This window comes from Setaria italica, chromosome V, assembly GCF_000263155.2.
Source record: "Setaria italica strain Yugu1 chromosome V, Setaria_italica_v2.0, whole genome shotgun sequence".
Lineage (NCBI taxonomy): Eukaryota > Viridiplantae > Streptophyta > Magnoliopsida > Poales > Poaceae > Setaria > Setaria italica.
Genome location: NC_028454.1, coordinates 37,256,112 through 37,266,466, shown reverse-complemented (window position 1 = coordinate 37,266,466; position 10,355 = coordinate 37,256,112). Strand labels below are relative to the sequence as shown.

Genomic DNA, 10,355 nt, shown 5'->3' with positions numbered 1-10,355 from the left:
TGCAATGGCGTTAGTGAGGCGAGAATATCATTGTGTTGGACTTCAGAAATAAGATTAGTAGTAGGTTGTTTAAAGGAAAGGGATCAACCTGTGATATAATCTAAAAAAATAATATTAGTAAATAAAAGAAAGCCAAAGCCCTAAACATATGCTACGTGCTGGTTAACCAATGCTTTAGTCATGGAAACCACAACAAAGAATCTCGCTATAAGCTCTTGAAAAGTGATCTTTAGTTCATCTCCAGCCATTCGGCATAGCACAGATGCACGGGCCCTTTTGTGTGTTTTCTGGCTCTTTTTCCGTCATGAAGCTCAATTCTGAGGCGAATAGCTAAAGTGATCAGCGCTTTCACTTTTGGATTAGTTTTAAGTGATGATAGGGGAGGAAAAATCTTGTGATTCCATTTGAGGCTAGATCTCGCACTTTCTCGAGCTGAATTTGACTGTCCGAAATGGACGCACGGCATATTTGTACAGCACACAGCTACCTCCTTACAGTTAACTTCCTGTTGGTTCGACCGTCATTTGGCAGGGGAAGATCCGTCGTGTCGATGATTGTGACAGTGAAATCTGGTCACAAACTAGTTCATATCTGACGTTCAGCTCTGAATTTTGTTTTCCGGTTTCTGAAACTTCAGCGTCAGACTAGCTATTCTTTCAGTTCAGTAGGAACAGTCAACAGGGGGAGGATATTTGATCTGACGCGTCGACTGCAGGATTAGCACCGGCGGCCGCCATTTTCCCCCGCATCCCGCAACAGTTTTTGCTTGTTAGCCGTCGAGAAGGGCGGCTCCGGCAATCAGTGGAGTTAGATGCCAAGGGGGAGACGGCATCTATAAGCAGAAGCCGGTGTTCGTCTTCCTCGATCGCATGACTTCCATTGCCCTTGTTCTTGGCCGGAAACTGCATCCGTTCGAATCCGTCTTGGATTCCAAATCTCAGGGACGACCCATACCTTCCCCAGGTTTGATTGGGACTCTGCGTGGCACAATCGTTGTCACTTGAAGGACTACTGGAAACCTCTCCTGCTACACTACAAATCATCCCGGAACACACACGTGTCATCGCAGCAGGCTCGTGTTGGATCTGTCAGGGTGGAAGAACAAACAACGTAACCACCAGCCTACGTTTCACAGAAGCTACTACTGTTAGAACAGCGGTCCGGTCCCATCACCGTTGCATAAACGGGTGTACTTGCAGAGCTCTTGTGTGTCCGGGATCGTGCACACGACACGACCCCACCGACCTGGAATCCATTGCGCACCGGACGTGCTATGGCTGCTAACGCTGAAATAAAGCTAGATCGTGTGATCATCGTGCCGCCCAGGTCGGATGCTGTCTTTCTTGGCAGCTGCTAAAATCATGCGCCTTTACGGTGCATCATAACAACACAGCACCCGGCTTGGCCTCGCCCGTGGCGATCGATCAAATCAGTCAGACCCTGTCGTCTCCTTCCACCAACTACAACTAGAGGCACACTGGCCTTCGCTGCTGCACCGGGGTCAAAATGGGTTGCTGAATGTGCGGATGTTTGGTTCCTAGAAACACTCATGTCACATCGAACGTTTAGGTACTAATTAGAAGTATTAAAAATAAATTAATTATAAAATCAATTGAAGGTTAATTTGCGAGATGAATCTATTAAGCCTAATTACTTTATAATTTGACAATATGATGTTACAATAAACATGTGCTAATGATGGATGATTTAGGTTTAATAGATTTGTCTCGCGAATTAGCCTCCATCTGTGTATATAATTAGTTTATGTTTAATCCTCCTAATTAATCTTCGAATATTCGATGTGATATGAATTTTAATCCAGATTAAAAATCCAAACAGCATGATGGGCAAGGCTTTAGGGACAGCCAGTGACAAGCGGAGCGCTCGACCGGCTGCTGCAGTTCAGGAGCAACAGCGAGGAGCAGTTTGACTGTTAATAACCCATCCCATGCAATGATGCAAACATGTCAGGAGTCTGTGTCAGCCTGGCAGATACGAGCCAGTAGTGCTTGCACAAGCACATCTCATCTCTCGCCCACTCGGCCATTCCGATGGATCCCACTCACAGGCCCGGTCCTAGGTTGGTGGCCGTTTGATCACTCGCGGCAGCGCATGTGACCGCCGGGACACATCCGGCTCGGTGCCGCTACCTGCGACGTCGAGGAAATGACAGCACCGAGCTCGTTCGCCGGCTTTCAGCACTGGCCGCTGGGCCGGGATCATCAGGAGGGAAGAACGCGATCGCCCCTGGCACCAACCGGGGGAAATGTCTGGGTCCTCGTTGGTCGTTGCGTGCACGCGCGACACCAACAAGCCTCGTCTCCTCCAGACCCTTAGCTTAGCCTGAGTGCCGTACCGATCGCGAGCCGCGCATGGTCAGCAGTCAGCACCTTAGCTAGTAGTAGTCGGGTTCGCGTCGCGTGGCACCATATGTGCTGTTCGTGACTTTTGCTCCGCGGCGACGCGCCACATCGTGAGCTTCGAGAATAGCGGCAGATGTTGCATTCAGAAGGCACAGTTGGGGCGAGAATAGCGTCGTGGACACAGTAAGTCATTTCAAGTTTTCAACCCCAAAAAATCACCGATTTGCGGGCTCGCGGAAAAACTCGATTGCATCCTGATTGTACTGCAGGTAGCTCGCGGTTCTACCCGCGGACAGTCACTTTCTTGCTAGTTTTGAGCGTCCTGAGCTGACCTCTAGAAAGCTTCTTTGTCGTACGCGCTAGACAAGTGTGTGGAGGAGACTCGCTCCAGCGTGATTAGTTTCTCTCCTGTTTACTGATTTGCCTTTGCTGCATGTGCCTGATTTATCAGATGACTGCGAGTCTGCGAGTTTTAATGATTTGTCTTCAAAGAATACAGGGGAGAAGTGATGGTGTTTGCATCAGATCACTGGTATTGTAAATGCTGACAGTGTGGCGACAACTGGTGTAATCGTTGGTGAAAATGGGTGGAAATTAAACTTTTGATTCTAAGTTCGCAAAAACTTGTTTAAAGCACAAGCTTGTTTTTACAATTCAATTTTGTGTACTCCTATATCAACCTGCTCAACATAAAGTGCCGGAATAATAATAATACTATTTTCTTGAGACGCAGGAATAATAAAGTAGGTATACTAAAAGGTTGCAAACTGGGCTAAATCACTAAGGCCCAAAGAAACTGCATGGCCCAGCAGACAGGTCTGCTTTTCTGCTGCACAATTCGTGTGGCTTTATCTATCCGCCAGCAGGCCTCCAGCACCGGGCTGGGCCAGAAAAAACGGAAACGTTTTTTTTTAGCAAGGAAAAAACGGAAACGTTGCCCAGCAATTATTTTGTGGTAAAACTTGCACATCAGTTTTCCAGTGAACTACTGGCAGCGAGATACTCTGAAATTCCTGATAAAATGTCCATAACGATATTTACAACAAGTTTAGATGGCTCAATCCAAAATTTTCAGCTGCCTGATTGGAAATAAGCTCGCAGTTGTCACACTCACACTCGGAAACTCGTGGCTTTCTCCCTGTTCGTATCGCTTTGATGCAATTTACAAGAGCTGCTCCGAATATCTCGGGTAAGACGCCATGGTATTAACTCTTCAAACTTTCTAATATAATGAAGAGATGAACTTGGAACATTTCTGACATCTGACATTACAAGCTCTTGGCACACAGACCACACAAGCCCATATAATGGCATGCTACTTCCTGAATCACAAATGAAGTAACACAAGCAACCACATACAGGTTCTGGTAGCTTCAGCCTAAGCTCACATTACTCAAACGCGTAGAAACTTCAAGCTTACTACCAAAACTAGCAGCCTCCTCAGCGTTACAGAAGAGGTTATATATCCTTATACCATACCCAAGACCACATCCACAGGGAAATTCAGATTTCAGAGCAGCACCATGCTGACCATACACACAATGCCAAGAACCAGCCCAACGCTTGCCTTCAACCCGGCCGCCGCGTTCAAGCCCCAGACGCGGACGTCGTCGATCACCGGCCCGCACAGCGAGCTGTGGTCGTCGCTCCTCGTGTTGTAGTACACGCTGTAGAATGCCACGCGCGTCCTCTCGGCGCGCGCCATGAACGTCACATTCGCAGCCTGGCTGGTGGCGTTGCCCATCGGCGAGTAGTGGAAGTTCTGGGCCTGGTCGCCCGCGAACGCCATGATGGCCATCGGTGGCTGGCACGAGTCGCCGGCCGTCCCCAGCGTGAACGTCAGGCTGTATTCCTTCTGAGGGGTCGTCTCCACCATCTGGGAGATGATGCCTTCCTTGCCTGACAGGAGCTCGATGGCGCGCTTCCCCTGTGGAACCTTGTATTCATCAGAGTCAATGAAGCGTACCGCACGGTTTGACTCGATCATCCAGCCAGGTATGGCGGATGTTTGCTCGTCGAGGTTGGTTGGGAGCAGCACTCCAAAGCTTGTGTTTGGGAACATCCACGGACCTTCCTCAAAGTCCCCATTGAGCACCACATTATCTGTTGAGCACAACAACAGCACGTACTGAATTTAGTTACATGTAGCAAAAGATATGGAAACTGAAACTGAAACCACATTGTCACGCTAAACTTTGAACGAGTCTAGAATCTCATACCCTTTGGCTTGTCTGGAGTGAAGAGCTTCTTGATGGCGACATTGTCAAGGATAGGCCCACAAGTTGGATCATCCTCCATGCCAGGGTTCATGAACTGAATATGTGCCTGCTCATCTGTTGCCTGAAAAGCCAGGGCGTACGCATCCCAGCCTTCTATGTTGTACAGTGTCTGCAAATCCACCGTCTGTGATACACCACCTAGCACGGACACATTCAGTGACTCGAGCTGTGCACATGTCCGGGCAGCGCTGAATGTGATAGCATACTCCGAGCCCTTCTCAACCTCCACCACCTGCCCAACGCTAGCATCATTCCCTAGCCGTACAGCATGATCCCCTGTCACAGAAATTCAGATGTTTAAACACTACTATGCGCAACTATTTTCAGAAAAGTTATTCAGAGACGAGCTCTGTGTGGATACCCTGTGGAACAATAAGGATCATGCCACCCTGATGCTGGCCAGAAGAAATGAGCTCCACTGTGCCATTGATCGTCCAACCAGGTATTGACGATGCACCCTCAGCTACAGACGCAGATTTGACAAAACCACCAGCGGGTGCTGTCTCAAAGTCACCATTGCTGAGAAGGCCTGTCGTGCAAGAAGTCACCAACTCATTATAGTAAGTATCATGTTTTAGTAATAATTTTACTACAAACACAATGCTGCGTTGCTACTGCAACTCAAGAATCAAGACCCTGCTCAACGTTTGGTTGCTTGTATCATTTGGTACATGTATGCAATAGTTCAAAATAATAATGATCCTTTTGTTTGGTTGGGTGAATTGTATCAATCTATCCAGGATGAAGCCATCCCATTTAATACATTATTCTATTAATAAGAGTGAACCATATGGTACAAGCACATTGATTGAACCCCACCATCCAGGATCATCCATGTATGCATTAATGTCTGAAACCCACCAGCATGGTATATATGTAGGAAAATATAAGAGTCTACCTCTAGCATTTGCTGCATAGGATGGATCATAAGTTTGACCCAGCGAAGTCTAGTACACTATGCGCTGGAGTCTCCATATGCCATATTTGATAGGTGCTAAGCTATTTTAGAACATATAACGAATTTAATGACACTGAATACACCCCGCCAAGTACTACAGCAGTATCACAGCGAGGAAACCCAGTACAAATCTTATCTAGGATACTTTACAGGGACAGTTATGTGCTTATTAACTTAAGGTGAAATGAAGAATGAACAATCACGGTAGAGCTTGAGAAGGTTGATTTGAAGAGTTAATTCGACTGTAATTAAACAAAGGTGAGGAAATTAAATTATTATGCAGATGCAGAAAGTCAATTAAAACCCCCCACTGTAGATTTTTAATGTCTGAAATCAACAGTGCCTAGCCACAAACCACTAGGAGTCCATGTTTTTCTATTGTACATCCAATGCAGTTCATCGGGGCATTACTACTAGATCACTTTACTATGCTTCATTGTCCTCACAAGGACGGCCATGTGATTATGCCTCATCTATCTTATGTGGCGACGCCGTAAAAGTGAAACATCGACCAACCGTCCTCCCATGGCACCCCATGCAGTGGTCCAGACCCCCAGACCTACATGTCCCGAGCACCGTAGATCATGGCGTGAATCTGGGGAGGTGACGAAGGTACGGACATAAATAGATAGGCATGGACCTCCATGGCACGGCCATCCTTTAAACAACCCATTTGACCCTCACCAGAGGATTCATTGAGGTGCTGCGCTGTTCTGTCAGGATCCCAGTTTACTACACCATTTCTGGTTTCCTTTTGACTTTTTTCCGACTCCCTTCGTCCTTGCAGTGGTGCCATAAAACCAATTTAAACGGGAGTAGGAAGTGTTACAGTTTAATAAAGATCATGGATTCACTTCGGGGGTGTTTGGATACTAGTGCTAAACTTTAGCAGTGTCACATCGGATGTTCGGATGCTAATTAGGAAGAGTAAACATGAGCTAATTATAAAACTAATTGCAGAACCCCTGGGCTAATTCGCGAGACGAATCTATTAAGCCTAATTAATCCATCATTAGCAAATGATTACGGTAGAACCACATTGGCAAATCATGGACTAATTATGTTTAATAGATTCGTCTCGCGAATTAGACTCCATCTGTGCAATTAGTTTTGTAATTAGTCTATGTTTAATACTTCTAATTAGTATCCAAACATCCAATGTGAGGTGCTAAACTTTAACGGTGTATCCGAACACCCCCTTCTGTGAGGTGCCTTTCTCAAGTGTGCGTGTTTTGCATTGTTTTGCATCCAACAGAACGTCTTTGTCAACTTACAGGCCAGTTCATTTGGGGGTTACTAGTCATTTTTCAGACATAAGATGCATCACATCAAAATATTCCTTGCCATAGTGACATGTTTCTTTGGAAAAGAACACATACTGCGCTAAACAACGGGGTAACACAATGGAAGCGCCACAAGGGTATGCCTGAAAAACTGCAGCCGCTTCCATAAGAACGAGCTCAGCTCATGCAGTATAACGACGGAAAGAATGGCGTGGTCAAACACAGGGACAGGCCGTTTCTGGCAGTTACACAGAGGTGACACAAGCAGCACGACGTGGTCAAATCGTTACAGCTAAGCGCTTCAAGTTTTTCCTCTGAACTCTGGAGGATGTAACTTAAGGGGTGTCTGTGTCTAGTTCTTTAGTCCGAACTAAGTTCTATCACATCAAATGTTTAATACTAATTAGTAGTATTAAACATCAACTAATTATAAAAACAATTGCACAGATGGAGGTTAATTTGCGAGACGAATTTATTAAGCCTAATTAGTCCGTGATTTGACAATGTGATGCTACAGTAAATATGTGCTAATCATGAATTAATTAGATTTAATAAATTCGTCTCGTGAATTAACCTCCATCTGTGTAATTGGTTTTATAATTAACTTATGTTTAGGCCTCCTAATTAGCCTCCGAAGATTCGACGTGACATGGAGTAGACTTTAGATTAAGGATCATGCACCCCTGGTAAGCCAAGACTACATTGTATCTCGAAGCTACCCTGTTGATCCTTCGACCTATGAGCAAATACTTACTTTGATGCACCGAGTCACGCTCAAAGATGCTAGAAAGGAAAGGAGGAACGGCCTCACTTTACTTTGCAGTGCAAGCATGCGTATGCCCCAAATGCACAAAGTTGCATGCTTGCCCTATATCAGACATCGTACGAAACACTAGAACTTTCCGTTGCCCTCTTAAAAATTTTCAGTTGTTGCCTTGTATGCTCATAAGTCATAAACTCGGCATTGCCAAGATATACAGGGGACATGGCAAGGGAAGGGAGCACAAATCCCATTCTCTCAGGTGGCGAGATCTGATGCAGGGGCAGATGAAAACCACCTCCCCCCAAATTCTAACCAAAGATTGCGCCCAGAGGTGTGCATCAAGCCAAATGGGCTGTTGCGGCAGCGAGGCAAGCATTTGGAGCAAAGCAATCGACGGAGGAAAGGGCGAGAAGAGAAGGGAACAGAGAGAGACGCAGCAGCGTACCATCCTCCACCGGAGCAGCCCACGCCGGGCGGGCGGGCGCCGCCAGGAGAAGCAGCGCCGAGCACAGCGCCAGCAATGCGCACCTCCCCCTCGGCGAATCTCGCCCCATCTAGCCCTCTCGACCCCTCTGCGCTCCCTCCCAGCTCAAGCTCCTTCCCCACTAGCAGCAGCAGAGCTTGGCTGGGGGCGCGAGTGGGAACTGGGAATCGGTAGCGTGAGACTGAGGAGTGGAGGAGGACGGAGACAAGAGGGCAGGGCACTGCCGAGCGGAGCCGAGCCGGGCCGCGTCCTCGTCTGGGTTGGAGGCAGCTCTGCCCCCGCCCACGCCCTGCTTTTTATGGGGTCACACACTCACAGGCTGAGGGCGATTCCCTTTTCCTTTGGCACTTTGCTGGCCACTCTTCCCAGTCCCCAGTATTCTATTTTTCACAGGGCCCTGTCTCTGTCTCTGCGTGAGAATTGTGGCAACAGTGGTCAATACTGCTGCAGGGCTCTAGAGACCATGCTAGAGTGCGCCTGCCTTTCGCTTTTCGCAGCCGTTTTGGTACCACTTTGTCGAGCACGGAAAAGGGCACGCACCGTGCTCTTTTCATCGAGTCCGTGGGCAAGCTAATTACTGCGAACTGCTTTGTTTTTCGGCGACGAACTGTCATTTCAGGATCTGATTTGTGTGCGTAATCAGGTCATCATTCAGCTCTTGCATTTCAGGATCTGCAGCTGCACTGCACACCCCGTTTTATCGGCTATGCCATGCAATGCACTAAAGATAGCGAGATCTTTGCATGTACGGTGAAGCGAAATGTGGTTTCGCTGGTTGCACGCGATCTTTCTTGGCGCATGATTGTGCGCCGCAACGAGCTTATGAAACTCAGCGGCAGACCGATGAGGCCCCGTATATGGCGCTATGCTTTCGCTTTAGGCAGGTGGCCGGAGACAAAGCGGCTGAAAACCATCAGCATCTCCAAAAGCGATTCATGTTAAGTGCAAACAAGTCATGATGCCGGGGATTCCGGCTTCTGTAATCTATAGCAGGCTACCCGTAATTCATCATGCTGCCCAATGCCCACTTCTGAATCTGAGCAGCCAGCATTGGTGGCCAGGTCTTGCTCAAGCACGATTGAATGTCACTGTGCCAGCCAGCATATAGTACTCTCAGGCCTTGTTTAGTTCCCAATTTGGAGTAGCAAAATTGGTATTTTGCCATAAATGCGCAACTGTAGTGTTTCGTTTGTATTTGTGAATTATTGTCCAAATATTGACTAATTAGGCTCAAAAGATTCGTCTCGTAAAGTACAACAAAACTGTGCAATTAGTTTTTGATTTCGTCTACATTTAGTACTCCATGCATTAGTTTTTGATTTCGTCTACATTTAGTACTCCATGTATGTACCGTAAGGTTGATGTGATGGGTAATCTTCTTTTTGCATAGTGCTAAAGTTGGAATTTTGGGTAACTATAAACAAGCCCCATGTAAGCTCAGAGGTTACGGCACTGATGACAAGCTAGTCAATCATCAGACAGGCTAAGTTAAAGGTCATGTCCCCATTTGTTGGGACTCGTGGAGGCCATGTCGCCGAGCACTCGTTCGCTTCGCGCTCACACCAGTGGCTGCTTCGTGGTGTGGAAACTCCAATGTTCAGATACCAAAGACAAAGGATGCGTTTGGTTTCAAGGACGGGACGGGACGGGACGGGACGGTCCATGGATGGTCCAGTGTTTGGTTCCGAGTCATAGGGGATTGGGACGTCCCGAATTGGGAATATACCCCAAAGATCCGGGATGCCCCCGTCCGGGAAAAACGAGCGGACGGGGGCATCCCAGTTCCGCTTCGCTCGTCACGTGAGCCGCGCGTGCCGCCCAAAGGCCACCGCGCACCGCTGACCGCTCGTTTATCTTCTTCCGTCCGGTAAAAAGAAAATCGCTGCTCTCCCCGTTCCTCTATTCTTCCGTGCGGCAGCAGCTCAGCCGGCCACCGCCGCTGCCTTCCCCGGCCGCCGCCGCCGCCTTCCCCGGCCGCCGCCGCCGCCTTCCCCGGCCGCCGCCGCCGCCGCCTTCCCCGGCCGCCACCGCAGCACCCGGGGCCGGCCGCCGCCGCCGCCTTCCGCGCCCGCCGCGGCGCCCGGGGCCGGCCGCCACCGCCGCCTTCCGTGCCCGCCGCGGCGCCCGGGGCGGGCCGCCGCCGCCGCCTTTCGTGGCCGCCGCGGCGCCCGGGGCCGGCCGTCACCACCGACTTCCGCGCCGCGCCCGGGGCCGGCCGCCACCAA

At 48.7% G+C, this 10,355-nt stretch overlaps 1 protein-coding gene across 1 annotated transcript; it reads right to left on the bottom strand.

Annotated features, from left to right (window-relative positions):
- Positions 1 to 3,563: 3,563 nt before the first annotated feature.
- On the bottom strand, positions 3,564 to 8,409 carry LOC101758272. The gene is made up of 4 exons (XM_004969945.3): positions 8,092 to 8,409; positions 5,004 to 5,171; positions 4,583 to 4,918; positions 3,564 to 4,466 (listed from the first exon to the last, which is right to left on the bottom strand). The coding sequence occupies exons 1-4, from the start codon at positions 8,198 to 8,200 to the stop codon at positions 3,874 to 3,876; spliced, it is 1,206 nt and encodes a 401-aa protein (XP_004970002.1). The 5' UTR covers positions 8,201 to 8,409; the 3' UTR covers positions 3,564 to 3,873.
- Positions 8,410 to 10,355: the final 1,946 nt, after the last annotated feature.